General features: G+C 40.5%; 2 protein-coding genes across 53 annotated transcripts in view; one reads left to right on the top strand and one right to left on the bottom strand.

Annotated features, from left to right (window-relative positions):
• LOC310706610 (uncharacterized protein) overlaps positions 1-16423 on the bottom strand; it is a 76981-nt gene that overhangs the window by 27236 nt on the left and 33322 nt on the right. The window contains exons 3-5 of one of the 3 annotated variants that reach the window (XM_083502928.1): positions 6520-6637; positions 2815-2943; positions 2120-2190 (exon numbers count right to left, since the gene is read on the bottom strand). The exons of 1 other annotated variant lie outside the window; for it this stretch is intronic. In XM_083502928.1, the coding sequence (XP_083359054.1) occupies positions 2162-2190; positions 2815-2943; positions 6520-6637 (276 nt within the window). In that variant the 3' untranslated portion in view covers positions 2120-2161. The remainder of the gene's footprint in view (positions 1-2119; positions 2191-2814; positions 2944-6519; positions 6638-16423) is intronic. One more of the 3 variants, XM_083502927.1, reaches the window with a different exon arrangement.
• The window catches only part of ANK3 (ankyrin 3), a 407765-nt gene that overhangs the window by 373226 nt on the left and 18116 nt on the right, over positions 1-16423 (top strand). For 40 of the 50 annotated variants that reach the window (XM_083502214.1, XM_083502260.1, XM_083502218.1 and 37 more), the window contains 5 exons: positions 78-203; positions 1634-1756; positions 2205-2231; positions 4883-4964; positions 8526-16241. In XM_083502214.1, coding sequence (XP_083358340.1) covers positions 78-203; positions 1634-1756; positions 2205-2231; positions 4883-4964; positions 8526-16241 — 8074 coding nt within the window. The remainder of the gene's footprint in view (positions 1-77; positions 204-1633; positions 1757-2204; positions 2232-4882; positions 4965-8525; positions 16242-16423) is intronic. The other 10 variants (XM_083502249.1, XM_083502251.1, XM_083502252.1 and 7 more) reach the window with 3 other exon arrangements.

Below are 16423 nucleotides of genomic sequence, written 5' to 3'. Positions count from 1 at the left end.
ACAGTTGGGATGCTTACTGTTTATTGCAGTAGTTCGGCATGGAAATAGATCTAACAGATTTATTGTTGACCCAACAGGTTTTGGAAGGAAAGCCTATTTATGTGGATTGCTACGGGAATCTAGCCCCTTTGACAAAAGGAGGACAGCAGCTTGTATTTAATTTTTATGCTTTCAAAGAAAATAGACTGCCATTTTCTATCAAGGTAAAAGTAACACTGCACTGGAGCAGTCACAATGAGAAAAATGTTCCTGCGTGATGACAAACCTTGTGTGTTTGTGTGTGTTTTTCAAAGCCTCTGTTTGTCTGTGGTGTTTGGAAAAGGTGCGCCATCCACTTCACCTGTGCAACGGCATATTGCTACCACGAGATGTGAGCCCCCATCCCACCAATTGGGAATGGCAGGTTTGAGGCCTGCTTAAGGTACACTGAGGAAATTAGGTTGCTGGCAGAAAGGAGCTCCAGGGCTCTGGGATGAACTTCAAGATGATAGGCTTCAGTTTACCTCCTTGCTAGTATTTTGAAAGCTTTGTAATACCCACCACTTATTAGGCAAAGTTTAAAAGACCAAGCTGCTTCTTTAAAATATATATATATATATTATGGACTGCTGCTCAGCTGCATTTTAATTTTACTTCTGAGTTGTGATTTTGTTAGGATTTTAAATGTGTTTGTAAAGCCCCTTAAATGGTTGGCAGTTCTTTAAAAGAAGAATTATATAACCACAATATCCACATGCAAAAAAGTTACCACGTTATCCATCCAGCCAGGTTGCCAGTGTTCACAATATACCTTCAGAATGCTGTCTCCCAAACAGGAGAAAATGCAGCCACCGAGTGGCTTGTGTTGTTGCCTTGTTGATTTAGTTTAAGCACTTTAATTTGTTTCCAGACAAAAATGGGAGGTTTTTTTCTTTCTGGCCTTAAGTCTAGGTTGCCAGAAAGACCACTTTCTTCCATGTTGATGGATGGATGGATTTATTTTGTTCATATGCCACCTTTTCACATAATTAACATGAAGCTTAAGATTAGATGGTGACCAGGGAAAGGTCCATATTACCACTTGGCAATTAGTTGGCAATTTAATAAGATATTGCATGTCTGGGCTGTCAATTATGTTTTTATTTAATGTATTTCCTTTTTGCTACTATCAATTGGCTCAGTTTGACTTTGTGGTTTTATTGGATTTTATTGTAGAAGTTTTCTTTTTTAAAAATTTAAGTCACCGGTCTTATTATGATGGAAAGGCAGGATGGCTATAAATGCTTTAGATAATTAAATGCAATCTCAGAGTTTGGCCAACTTCATCTAGTCTTATTAAACTGTCCTTGGAATAATGCAGACACCTTGTAATTGCTTTAGCTTTGTGTTTGTGACACCCTGTGGTAGAAATAATGTGGAGGATTAATGTGTAGGACAGATGAGAATTAATGTTTGGAGATCCTGTTTCAGCACAAGGCATTTGATCTGATTATCATCAGGTGCCTTCCCATTGTATGGTTCAAGGAACTTATCTTTTTGGGTTTCTTTGCGTGTTTTGTTTTTAAATTAGAGCTAATAGCTAAACTAAATTTAACGGAACCCAAAGGACTGTAAACATTTCAAACCAGTGTGTGAACATTTTATATATATATAGATTAGAGACACCAGCCAAGAACCTTGTGGTCGTTTATCATTTCTGAAAGAACCAAAGACTACAAAGGGTCTGCCGCAAACAGCTGTTTGCAATTTGAATATCACCTTGCCAGCACACAAAAAGGTAAGATCACTAAGACTAGTTTAATTTCTTTTTTCTCTTTGTTTTTGCTGATTGTAATGAACCACTAGTAATGCGAATGCTTTGCAATCTGATTAAGCCTGTTTTATGTCTTAATGTTTTCATGTATGCAGAAAGCTTTTTGAGACTTGTTACTGTGGTGCTGCGTTTCTGCAATTTTTGATTACCGGGTCCTCCGTTTACAATTCATGCTTCAGCTTACAGTTCATATACTTTATGCTTTTAGTAATGTCATGTGTTGATTTGCATTTGATGTAAAGTTTTGTTTGTTAATTTATATTCTGTTGACATTTTGGGTTTGTTTTGCCTTTTATAAATTAGCTTGCATTTTTTGTGCTCCCTTACTTGGTCCTTTTCATATCCTGATATTCTTTTCCCTGCTGTCCATTATAATATTCCTTGTCTCTGCAATGCATCTTGGGACCAAAAGGAAACAGAGTCAGATCAAGATGATGAGGTAATATAAACACTGTCTTTTATTTTACTTTTATTATAATCAGAATTCTTATCCATTAAAGATATATGGTATCACAAAAAAGATTTACTAAACCAAATAAATGAAGCCAATAACATGTGCTTTGAACAATATGAGCCTAGCCTCTGTCCCTCTGCCCTCACTCTTCACTAGCCTTAGATATACTATGTCTTCTGCTTTGCACACAGCAAAGCACCTGACCATTTACCAGTCATGGAGAGCTCTTGCATGCTTGCTTCACACAGAGACCCCAGCTTTCTGCCCTCTCCTCTTTGCGGGAGTAGCTTGTACACCCAGAGAGAAACAGACCACTGGATGCATGCATGAGGTTTTGAAGGAGATCCCTTGATTATACCCATTGCTATTCATCTAGGTGAGGACCAGCAGAGAAGCTATTTTCCTTCCACTTCCTTAGTTCCAGCTAGACAGTATTTTTAATCCTCTTTAATATAGCAAACCACATTGTCTTGCCTGTCCATCCCTCCTCTCAATACCCAATAGGCAACTGAGACCCAGCAAATCCTTTGCTCGGGTATTCCAGGCCTAGTGGTCCTGCAATAATTACCTTTAGAAGAATGGCTCCTGACTGGAAGCTGCAAGCCACTTGCTCCCTTGGAGGAAGCAGATGGATCAGCACCATGGGATTCATGGTTTCTGACTGTTGTCTCTGTAAAATTTATGACTCTCTTGTTCACTGGGAGACACATTGTAAAGGAAGATGAAAGCATGATTCAGGCAAAGTTAAGCACTAATCTCAGTGGGGGGAAGTTAAGCATGTGTTCTGTTCTGCCACTGAAATCAATAGGGCCTTAAAATGTGATTGAGCTTAGCAGGACAGCATCTTTAGATATTATAACATGGGTATTGGTCGTCTAAACAAAAAAACCCAAAAGTACTTTTTGACTTGTCCTATTTTCTTACCAAACTAAATATATATCTTTAAAAACACCCCACTATTAGCAACTAGAAACTTTACTAAAAACAGATCTACAACCTGTATAGAGATTTTTGAAGCAAGTTGTAATCTGTTAGTGATTGTAACCTGCTTTCTAATCTGCATCCCTGCATTTGTGCATATTTATAAAAATCCCAGTCCATTCCTCTTTTCATTTATTTATCTTTGTCCTTTATGTAGTTCCTTTAAAGTAGGTGTACATTGTGATATATGTGCTTTTGCAACAAACTGATTTTTGAAGAACTTATTTGGCTGGCCTAAGTTACAGCTATAGTGATATTCTACATGTCTAACTGTAGCCTTGTGTGTGCCAAAAATAATTACTAAAATGCTAGCTATATGATATGGGGGATTTACAATGATGGTGCTTTGTAATACAAAAATTAAGGCTTAGCAACTCACAAAGGTTCCTTAAAGAAACAGGTGTGTGATATTTGGCCATGTTTTATATGTTCTCTAAATTACTAACAATGTTTTTGGTGTTACATTTTGCCAACATTCATCTTAATGCCATGTGTCTTTCACTTTAAGAATACATAGATCTCTTTCACGACACAAGGCCTGTTAGAGTACTGGTTTTTCTTTCTTTCCAGGATTCTACCTGGGGTGATATTAGGAGCAGGCCTTGGGCTCATGCTGCATCCCACAGCCTTCCCCAGCTTCCCTCAATGTGAACAGACAACAGCTAGTGAATGGGAGATCCTATGTTTGTTCTAACAAACGATCTCTGATCCTGTGGGGCAGAACTCACTTGTCTTATAAGGTCAGGTAGATCCCATGATCATACAAAACATGAACCCTCATGCCCTTCAGCCTGTGAGAAGGGAGTAAATGGGTGTGCCCAAAGCCTGCTCCAAGAGGTTGAATCCTGGATTTGGATAGCACCTGATAAGGCCTCAAAATGTTTGTTCTCTCCAAATAAGCTCAAGAAGCTTTAGCAATGAAATGAGAACTTTGTAAATCTATTCTTCAAAGACAACACACATCTCATGGTTACAAGACTTGAATGTTGGTAAAATGTAATTTCAGGTGCAAGCTTGGTAGAAATAAGGGATTTGGGGGCGGGCGGGTGGAATTTGAGTCTGTGAGCAGGGATAACTTTAAAATCATAGAAGTGGATTGGGCTGTAATTTGAACTTAGCTTACTTTATTATTTTATTCTTAAAATTATACCACTTGATTGTAAATAAAAACCTCAAAGCAGTTTATATATGAATGAATGAGGCATTCATAGAAAGGGGAGTGTGTGTAGGGGAAGTGTGACAAAAATATACTCTTTCACTTTCATGGCATTGGTTGCCCTGTCTTTGAGACTGATTTGCTTTATAGGGTGATAGGCTAAAATGCTATGCTGAAGAAGTGCAAGTCACTGCTCCACTCTCCATATAAGCTCATAGCACACTTTAGTTGCAAATATTCTTCTCCAAGGCACAATTAGTTCTCCTGAAGATCTAAAAATATGTAAGGGTGTGTGTGTTTGTGTGTGTGTGTGTGTGTGTGTGTGTAGTAGTTTCCCATTTAAACAAAAACGAACAAGAATTATTGGTATATTCTGTCTGCCACTTTGGACAATATTTTGAAAAGTGGAATGTTAATTCATTAATTAAAAGAAAGAAACCTGTCTAGACAGCAGCAACTGTATGTTAAAGGTACCAAACGGAAGTATGCTTTGTTACAGACCGAGAAAACAGACCGGCGACAGAACTTTGTGTCCCTTGCTTTACGTAAGCGCTACAGCTATCTGACTGAGCCTGGAATGAGTGAGTTTCTTAACAAACCTACTAATGCTGTAAACTGATCTTTCACAAGAAGAGACATTTTTTCTATAAATGTCATGTTTTGGTGTCATTGGAAAATGCCTGATTTAACAAGCAAAAGTCTCCATTTATCCAAGAACCCTTTGGAGTGCAGATAACTTGGGAAATTCAGGCTAATAAACCATAGTTTGTCTCTTGAAATATCCATGGACTAAAAGGATCATTAGGGTGGAATCCCTAATCGGTACTTCTATAGCAAAAGAAGACAGGCTATTCTACCTTTAATAAGACGAGGTGGTTAAATCATAGTAAGTTTTATGGAGTTAGTAACATATTGACCAGCAAAACACAGATCAAAAACACTTTTGAAGAGAATTCTGAAGAGAATGTAGAAGAGAATTACACACTTAAGAGTTCACTGTTCACTGTAGTAGTTTGCACTGCCAAACAGATGAGCTGTTTTTAAAATGTTCTTTATATGTTTGTTTGTTGCATTTTTTCCCCAAACCAACCTCACACATTTAGGGAATGTCCAGCAACATCTCTGCAGATGATTAGAGTGATCAAGTTGTGTGGTCCCTGAGGAACCCTGGACCTAAGTTGTTCAGGGCTTCGTAAATTAATGCAAGGACCTTGAACCTGGCTTGTTAGTAGATGGGCACTAACACGGCTGTAGCAGAGAGCCAAACAATATTTTACATTAGAAATGCATTTTTTAAAATGTGCTGAATCTTTATTTTAAAGGAAAAACAGCTGGGTGGAACCTCAGTCAGAATCAGGGCCCAGAATCAGAATTGTCTCTTGGTGGCTGTTTACCTGCAAAGATGTTGTCTGCAGTAAATAGCAACTTTGGGAGCAATTAGGGAATATGATCCTGACTGGGACTCAGCATGTTTTCCATCAGCCACCATCCCAACAGGTAGGTTTTTAACTTGTCATGTTGATCCAGAGTTAGTATGTGTGTGTTGTAAATGTAAATACAAATGAAGTAGAACCAATGTACAAAATTTTCAAACTACTACTCACTGTACAGTGGGAAAATGTATACATAATTTCCCACTGTACAATGGACAGCTCTTAGAGAAGCTGGTCTACCAATGCTTACTCTTTACAGTTGATTATTTTGTACATAACTATTGTTTGCCTTAAAAAAACTGGCAAAAGTTTGTTTGAAATAATATCAGAGTAATGTCAGACAAAGCTGCGCTGAGAAGGTATTTTTGTTTCCATGCTAGTTCCTAGTGAAGAGATTGTGCCTTAATGTGTTTCTGTGTTTTACCATTTAAGCATTCGTGACAAAAGAACTCTGCCATGGGTCATAACATGACCAGTGGTGGCCCTTGCAAATCAGAGAAGCAGGCAAGTGCCGCTCCCCTTGCCTCCCCTCTTTACATCAAAGACTATGTGAGCCAGCTTCCCCATAATGACACCCATTTGCATGGAGTCCCTTACAGGAAGGGGGAGGGGAGAAAAACTGCACAACTGGCTGTTGGTGTAAAGGCATTAGCTGAAGACACACTGAAGCGCCCAGCATCTTCAAGCAGCTCCTGGGCCTCACCTGCGTCTACCAAGTTCCCCAGCTGGTGGCTTGCCTGCTGGCAGTGGCTGGGAAGGCACCTGCCATTGTGCATTCCCCAGTGCTCTCGAGCGTCCAATGTAGTGTCACTCCAGGGCATCTAGGAAAATTAAATGGCATTTGGTTTTTCAGATGTAGCCAGCTACTGCCATCAAAGCAAGCCCACAGCTGGGAAAGCAAACAAATACGTGTGTGTGTGTGTGTGTGTGTGTGTTGGGGAAGAGTTGCCTCAGTACACCCTGCCTGGAGCTGCTTTAACATGCAGCTGGCGTTGAAAATAGAGAAGGAAAATCCTTCTGCTATTCCTCTGAGAAGGCCACCACTGGTAACTTAAAATACTGGAGTTCTGAAAGTCATTACTATATTAAAAGATACTGGTGATGTTAATCTCAAATTACAGCTTCCTAGAGTTGACATTCCCAGCTAAGTATTTACTTAGCTATTTTTAAATATATATCCCGTCTTTTTTTTTGAAAATAGTCTCCAGGCAGCTTGCAAGTTATAAAAACACATTATAAAATTAATAATAATAATAATAATAATAATAATAATAATAATAATAATAATAATAATAATATCTTCAAAAATGTAAACAGCACATTAAGATCAGCAGCCAATATTCTAACAATTTCCATTAGTATTGACACTTTCTATGGGCAGACAAGATGGATTCAACTGGCAACTGAAGACAGTGAAGACAACATCAGATGACCCTGACTGGCAGGGGTGCAGTTTGGTAACCATGGTGCTACCACAGAAAAGTCCCTCTCTCTGGAAGCCCCCTGTTAATTTTGTGATAGGGAAGGTTGAGCTTGCTTTCCTTGAACTGCTAGGAAAACTGTCTTCAAAAGGTACCAAGACACTACACCTTGTAGAAAAAGTGTACTCTTCTTTTTAAATGCCTCCTGTGGAAAGATTTTTGAACATTTGTATATTTTGCATAGTACACCATGCAAACTGTTTTATTCCATGTGCTTGTTTTTGACATGATAAACCATGCATGAATAAAATTTAAAGTTTGGTTGCTTTGCTTGCTCACGTTTTTTCATTAATCGTATTTCCCATTTTTTATGTATGACAAATGCTTCTTAAAGTCATTTTATGTGAAGCTTTTTATCTTTTAAGTTTTACCAAGTAAAAGGAATATCGCATGAAAAAGCCAACAAATGCAAAAAGCTCCCCCCCCCCCTTTTTTTGGTTCTTTTAATCCTTGAGTCAGAAAAGGTCTTGCTCTTATTGGCTTTGTGAGAGTGAAGCATATACAAAATGTGCATGGGAGAGAGAGAAAGTTTTGACTTATATTCCCGTTGCTTCACAGTTTGCACATCAATTGCCTGTCACCTTAAAGGTATTTTGGGTTCTGCATGAAATAGTTCGGAGTGGTTTTCAAAGCAGACTTTAGCTACTCAATGTCATTTGCACAAGTTTACACCGTTTTGTGTTAACGAAACTGCTATACAGTAAATATAAAATGTATTAATGAAACTGCAAAGGATATAATGATAGAAATTTTCCAGAGGATAATTTTGATACTTGCACAAAGCAAAGACATACTGATAACAGGCAAAATGGAGCTGAGATACTTAATATCTTAACTTTAGCACATCAGAAAGTCAATAGGAAGTAAGAGAAGAATTTTTGGTTGTGGCTATTACTTTGGACCATAATGGACTTCCTTCTATGTGTTTTCTGTTCTTTTATTGTTTGCAGACTCGGTTGCCTTGTGCTTTCCTGTCTTTCATTTCATGTTGGTTTCTTTCTTTCTTTTTTTAATTTTGGATCATCCATAATTATGTGACTCATTCCTATTTTTCCCTACCTGTTTAGCTGTTGATTTTACCTACTTCATTCTAATTCATACAAACAGTTGTACTTGCTTTTTTTGTAATATTACAACGTTTACTGACCAATTTTCTTCTCTGGTCTCTCTGTTTTTCAATCATTTTTGTTGATTTTTACGTTTGATTATTTTGGTTTAACAATTTAAGAAACAGTTGAACGAAGTGCAGGAGCAACAAGATCCCTACCTGCTACCTATTCATACAAGCCATTCTTTTCAGCAAGACCGTATCAGTCTTGGACAACAGCACCAATTACTGTGCCTGGGCATTCCAAATCAGGCTTCACTTCTCTATCAAGCTCTTCCTCTAACACTCCAACAGCTTCTCCATTAAAATCAATATGGTCCGTTTCTTCTGCTTCACCAATCAAATCCACATTAGGAGCCTCCACTACGTCTTCAATTAAATCTGTTAGCGATGTAGCTTCTCCAATTAGATCATTTCGGACAATCTCCTCTCCAATAAAAACCGTGGTCTCACAGCCTCCATATAATATCCAAGTCTCTTCTGGTTCTTTCGTCAGAGCACCCACAGTAACAGAAGCCACTAGTTTGAAAGGGCTGGCATCCGCATTCCCCTCTCGGACATCTCCAGTGACTACAGCTGGGTCTCTTTTGGAGAGATCATCCATTACCATGACGCCTCCAGCATCCCCCAAATCGAACATTAACATGTACTCTTCAAGTTTGCCATTTAAGTCAATCATCACATCAGCATCACCGCTTTTATCTTCACCTTTAAAGTCAGTGGTGTCTCCTGCTAAGTCAGCAGTTGATGCTGTTTCACCATCTAAGGTCACGATGGCTTCATCCCTCACTTCCCCTGTGAAACACACAGTCGGGCATACAGAGGTAGCCATGGTTAACGGATCCATGTCACCTTTGAAATATCCGTCCCCTGCCAATTTAATCAATGGAGCTAAAGCCACAGCCACATTTCAAGACAAGATCACTGCAGCAACCAGTTCTGCAAGTTGTGCTGTTAACGCAGCAACTGATACTGTTGAGAAAATGTTTCCAACCACTACTGCAACCCCATTTTCTCCACTCAGGTCGCATGTGTCTTCAACTCCATCAGCCTTTCAGTCAATAAGAACTACTCCTGCAGGTGTATTGTACACATCTCTTGGGTCAATATCAGCAACTACCTCGTCAGTAACTTCATCAACTATCACAGTCCCAGTATATTCTGTAGTCAATGTTTTGTCTGAACCAGCACTAAAGAAGCTCCCAGAGTCATCTTCCCTTACAAAATCGGCAGCTGCGTTGCTATCGCCTATTAAAACATTGACTACAGAGACACGCACACAGCCTCACTTTAACCGAACCTCATCTCCTATAAAATCATCCTTGTTTTTAGCACCCTCTGCTCTTAAGTTGTCCGTACCATCTTCTTTATCTTCTAGTCAGGAGATGTTAAAAGATGTGGCTGAGATGAAAGAGGACCTAATAAGAATGACAGCGATATTGCAGACAGATGTAATGGAGGACAAGGAATTCCAGCCAGAACTAACAAAGGAGGGTAGAATAGATGATGAAGAACCTTTTAAAATTGTTGAGAAAGTAAAAGAGGACTTAGTAAAAGTTAGTGAGATACTGAAAAAAGATGTGTGTTTAGAAAAGAAAGCATCAACCAAGCTATCAAAAAATGATAAAGGACACTCTTCTGAGGATGAATGGGTAGAGTTCAGTGCAGATGAGATTGATGAAGCAAGACGGCAAGGCATGACATATCCTCCTATAACTATTCCTGAAAAGGTGCAAATTAAAGCGAAGGCTGTATCTGAAAAGGATTATAACTTGACTAAAGTCATCGATTATTTGACGAATGACATTGGTAGTAGTTCTCTGGCAAGTCTGAAGTACAAGTTTGAAGAGGGGAAAAGAGAAGGCGAAGAGAGACAAAAGAGAGTTTTAAAACCAGCCATTGCATTGCAAGAACACAAACTTAAAATGCCTCCAGCCTCCATGAGGCCTTCTACTTCAGAAAAAGAGTTGTGTAAAATTGCAGATTCCTTTTTTGGAACTGATACTATTTTGGAGTCTCCTGATGACTTTTCCCAACATGACCAAGACAAAAGTCCTTTGTCTGACAGTGGCTTTGAAACAAGAAGCGAGAAAACTCCTTCAGCCCCACAAAGCGCTGAGAGCACAGGGCCGAAACCACTTTTCCATGATGTACCCATCCCTCCGGTCATTACAGAGACAAGAACTGAGGTGGTTCACGTGATCCGTAGCTATGAACCTTCATCAGAAGAAGTTCCTGAACCTCAAGCAGAAGAGCCGCCATCAATGAAAACAGCACCTACTTTTATGGAACTGGAACCGAGGCCAAACGGAGGGTCTATCAAAGAAAAAATGAAAGCCTTTCAAATGAAAGCCAGTAATGAAGATGAAGACCACAAATGTGTTCTTGGTAAAGGTGTCCGTGTAAAAGAAGAAACTCATATAACTACCACAACCAGAATGGTTTACCATAAGCCTCCGTGCACTGAGAGTTCTTCAGAAAGAATTGAAGAAACCATGTCTGTTCATGATATCATGAAAGCTTTTCAGTCAGGACGCGATCCTTCCAAAGAGTTGGCAGGTCTGTTTGAACATAAGTCTTCGGTAACACCAGATGTTAGCAAGTCTACTGAAATTTCACCACAACATACAGAGAAGGACAGCAAAATGAAACCCAAACTGGAGCGTATAATAGAGGTCCATATCGAAAAAGGTAATGAGGCTGAACCTACTGAAGTCATTATTAGAGAAACCAAAAAGCACCCAGAGAAAGAAATGTATGTTTATCAGAAAGACTTACCTCGAGGTGATTTGGAAAAACATGATGCTCTTCCTTGTTCAGATGAACAAGGTCAGCAAGAAGAAGAAGAACTGACAGCAGAAGAGTCCCTACCTTCTTATCTGGAGTCTTCTAGAGTAAATACTCCCGTGTCTCAGGAAGAAGACAGTCGCCCTAGTTCTGCCCAACTTATGTCTGATGACTCGTACAAAACACTGAAGCTTCTGAGTCAGCACTCAGTAGAGTACCATGACGATGAGTTGTCAGAACTAAGAGGGGAGTCTTACAGGTTTGCTGAGAAAATGCTGCTCTCAGAAAAGCTAGATGTGTCTCACTCTGATACTGAGGAGTCAGTTACTGACCATGTTCTACCCCTTAGCTCAGACTTTCAGGGGCATGATAAACGATGCAGAGAAAAAATAGCCACAGCCCCCCCCAAAGAAATCCTCACCAAAATCTCTAAAGATATATCAGAAAATGGTGTAGGTAAAATGTCTAAAGATGATCATTATGATAAAGTGACAGTGTTACATTATACCGGAGATGTTAGTAGCCCAAAGCACGCAATGTGGATGCGCTTTACTGAGAACAGATTAGACAGAGGTAGAGAAAAGTTGATGTATGAAGACAGGGTGGACAGGACTGTTAAGGAGGCAGAAGAAAAACTGACAGAAGTATCACAGTTCTTCCGGGACAAAACAGAGAAACTGAATGATGAACTGCAATCTCCAGAGAAAAAGCAGCAGAAAAGGAATGGGAAAGAAGCACACTCTGGCCATAGTTCAACCAGCAGCAGCCCCGAAAAGGTGACGATTTCTGAGGTGCAGAGTTCAAAGGATGACTGGACTAGAGGAGGGCCCTTTGGCCATTGTGGGAAGAGCTTCCCAAAAGCTGATGAAAGAAAAGCAGCTAGTTTGCCTAGCAGTCCCGAGAGAAGGGCTCTTACACAACAGACCGAGGACTGTAAGCAGTTGATGGAGCAGAAAGGAGCAGCTCAGAAGAGTAGGACACCCGAGGCTTCGCCAACCGGATTCCAGCTGAAGCAATCCAAACTCAGTTCTATTAGGCTGAAGTTTGAACAGAGCATAGGCTCAAAGAATAAGGACCTACATCATGATGATAAGAAGCAGGACACTCAATCTAAAATCCCAGTGAAAAAAATGCAAGAGAGCAAGCTCCCAGTCTATCAGTTTTATGCAAGAGAAAAGCATGCAAAAGAGGTAGACCTCGCAGATGGGAGTATAACATTACAGAGGGAATCTCCTGCTAGCAAATTAAAAGATGGTGCCCAGGGTAAAGGCAAAGCGATGGAAGATGCTGCTGCTTCAGATGTACTCAGACACAGAAATGAAATGCCAAGTAAGAATGTTCCAGAAGGCTTTGCAGAGCAGAAGCTGAAAGGTTTGGCGTACAGTACGAGCTCAGATACTGCATCAGCCAAGGGGCATTGGGATAAAAAGGTCTATAGGACATGGGAAAGCCCTGGAACATTTGCCCATAACACACAAAAAGAAAAACTGTCCCATGTGCTTGTTCAGGATGCAGTAAAAGACAATCACATTGACCACCCCGAGACTAAAGACCTGGGCAGAGCCAGTGAATTCATCACTGTGACAGAGCATGAGCACAAGGTGTCAACGAGTGGGTCCCATTCAAAGGAGGTGAAGGAAGTGACTGTAAAATCTCCATCCAAAAAGGTCCTTTATAGAGAATATTTTGTCAGAGAAGGAGAGCCCCCCAGTGAAGTGATGGATAAAACCTCAAAGAAAAAAGAACCATTGACTGCATCCCATATTCCAGTCAGAATTTCAGAAGAAAAACGAATGTTATCAGCTAGCATTCCCGATGGAGTTCATGAACAGCTAAAACATGCAGCACATGAACTGTCAGCTAAAGTGTCCCATGCTAGTGTGGCAAAGGAAAAAACTGAGAGGAATTTTGATTATACAGAGCATGTTAAAAATAAGTATTCAGAATTTTGTCAGTTTAGCAGTAGGCACATCAAATTAAGTCCTCCTATGGAGGATGCTGAGCTATCCCTTAGTAAATCACCAGATTCTTTAGAAAATAGCCCAGGAAAGGAGTCTCCCTCGAGGGACTTTGACTCTATTCATAGTGATAACTTGGCAAAATCAGCCCCTTTAGCAACAGCTGAGGGAACAAAAGAGATAAAAACCTTACCTGTTTATGTCAGTTTTGTTCAAGTAGGGAGGCAATATGAAAGGGAGGTGCAACAAGGAAATATTAAAAAAATTGTAAGCCAGGAAAGTAAGACGGTACAAGAGACAAGGGGGGGCTTTTACACCACAAGGCAGCAGAAACAGCTTCCTTCTCCACAAGGCAGTCCAGAAGACGACACATTAGAACAGGTGTCCTTTATAGATAGTTCTGGGAAAAGTCCATTAACACCTGAAACTCCTAGCTCAGAGGAAGTGAGTTACGAATTTACATCTAAAACGCCTGATTCACTAATTGCTTATATACCAGGCAAACCCAGTCCTATCCCTGAGGTTTCTGAGGAGTCTGAAGAGGAAGCAGAGGCTAAGTCAACCTCTGTAAAACAGGCCATTGTTGAGCCACCAAAAATTGACAGAGTGCTGCCCAGTAGCTTAGACAGAGATTCTAATAAAAGGCCCAAAGGGAACCGGGTTGCGTACATTGAGTTCCCTCCTCCTCCTCCGCTAGATGCCGATCAGACAGAATCAGAAAAGCAGCGCCACTCCTCTGAGAGTGAAATGGAGATGATAGAAGTAAACCTACGGGATGAACATGACAAATATCAGCTGGCTGAACCACTCATAAGAGTACAGCCACCTTCTCCTGGGCCACCAGGAGAAGATCTTAGTGACTCCAGTGATGATGAATCCCTGTATCAGCCTGTTCCCATTAAAAGATACATGTTTAAATTGAATGACCTTGAAGATGGCCAGAAGGAAGGCTCCAAGCATAAATTGCCTGCGAAAAGAGAGAATGGGAAACCTAATGATTTTGATCTTAGCCTTGATTCTCCCCAGAATGATATTGCGCAAAATGGGAACAATGACCAGTCTGTCACTGAGTGTTCCATAGCAACCACTGCAGAATTTTCCCATGATACAGATGCAACTGAAATTGACTCTCTTGATGGGTATGATCTACAAGATGAAGATGATGGCTTAACCGAGAGTGATTCCAAACTTGCAGGCCCAGCAGTGGAAATCAAAAAAGACATATGGGCTACAGAAGGCATTTTGAAACAGACTGATCGGTGTTTTAGCCAAAGTAAGCTGGAAGTTATTGAGGAGGAAGAAAAAGTTGGTACTGAAGAAAACAAACTTTTATCAAAATGTCCAGCAGCTGAAAAAAGTGCCGATAAGACTGAACAAAAATCAGGGGCACAGTTTTTCACTTTGGAAGGCAGGCACCCTGACAGGACTGTGTTTCCTGATACATATTTCAGTTACAAAGTAGATGAAGAGTTTGCAACCCCTTTTAAGACAGTAGCTACTAAAAGCCTAGATTTTGACCCTTGGTCCAATAACCGTGGTGATGATGAAGTGTTTGAGTCCAAATCGAGGGATGACGAGGCTAAGCCTTTTGGCCTTGCTGTAGAAGACAGATCTCAAGCGACAACCCCAGATACGACTCCAGCCAGAACTCCAACTGATGAAAGTACACCAACTAGTGAGCCCAATCCCTTCCCGTTTCACGAAGGGAAGATGTTTGAGATGACTCGCAGTGGCGCAATTGACATGAGCAAGAGGGATTTTGTTGAAGAAAGACTCCAATTTTTTCAGATTGGTGAGCATACTTCTGAAGGGAAGTCAGGGGACAAGGGGGAAGGGGATAAAAATAAAGTCACTGCCATCACACAGCTGCAGTCAGGGGACAAAGCTGTAGGAAAAAACGTAGAGGGAGAAGTAGAAACACCAAAAGTTGAATGTAAGCTCATCACCCAGGCCAGTGGAGATTGTACGGAAGCAACACCCGGTAGTAACTCCCTGGAGAAATCATCGACCACTGTTAATGCTTCTAAAGTTGATCCCAAATTGCGCACACCTATTAAAATGGGAATTTCTGCTTCCGCCATGACGCTGAAGAAAGATGTCTCTGGAGAAGTGACAGATAAGCTAGAGGCTGTGACGCCAGGTGTTCAGGGGTTAGAATATGATGCCATAGAGGAGGTTACAAGCCAGTCAAGTGGTAGGGAAGCAGAAAAGCATGATTTCCAAAAAGATAATTTTAATAACAACAACAATTTGGACCCATCCGCTTTACCTAACGATAGCGTTACCTGTAAAGTAGTGCTAAATGAACATTTTGAGCCTAAGTGTCCCACACAGAAAGCTACTCAATTGAAAAACACTTCAGGAAATGATACAGGTGCAACACAAGGACACTGTAAACCAAAAGTACACGGAGAACAGCAGAAGTCATCAGAGCCAGTAGGGAATAGAGCCAGATCAAAACTTCCCATAAAGGCTACCTCAGCAAAAGAAGCTATCCCACATAGCAGTAGCCAAGCCTGCAGAGTGAGTAAAGTCAGACAGGATAGTAAACTTGACAAAAGGAAACAAAACAGCTCTTTCCCACATGTAGAAGTAAGGTCTAAGATTCCTGTAAAAAATACACAAAGGCATAACTTAGCCATAGCTAGAAAGACACCAGCAGTTCAAAACCAAGAGCAGCTAGAGAGAAGCAAAGCCAAACCGCTTCCTTCTAAATTACCATTAAAGGTAAGATCTACCACCAGCACCTCTACCACCACCACCACCGCTGCAGCAGCAACAGTTAAAGTAAAGCAGAGTCAGCTTAGGGAGGTATGTAAACATTCTATTGAATATTTTAAGGGAATTAGTGGAGAGGCTTTAAAGCTTGTGGACCGCCTGTCTGATGAAGACAAAAAGTTGCAGTCAGAGGTGTCCGATGACGATGAAGAAGAAGACAGTACATCAAGAAACACGTCCCTGTCCGAAGCCACTCAAGTTTTCCAGCCTTCCATTACATCGAAGCCCGCTAGAGATATGAGAACAGAGGCAGCATCTTTAAAATCAAAGATTGAAAAGTCCGACAGTGAGAGGAGGAGGAGTAAGAGGACTGGTGAGAATGGAGGGAGTCAGGTTTCTGGAGCTCTCGTGGCTCACCTCGTGGAGATCAAGCCTAGTTTGTAAAACTTTCAACTTGTTGATCCTAGTGCATGAACTGTTGTGATTGCCTGTGAAGTGACTTACTGTAGTTCTCATTCTGTCATTGTCATCTGTATGTGCTGTCTTTTATACTCT

Source organism: Podarcis liolepis (genome assembly GCF_965112155.1).
Source record: "Podarcis liolepis genome assembly, chromosome: 5".
NCBI lineage: Eukaryota > Metazoa > Chordata > Lepidosauria > Squamata > Lacertidae > Podarcis > Podarcis liolepis.
This window is presented reverse-complemented; position numbering and strand designations above follow the sequence as displayed.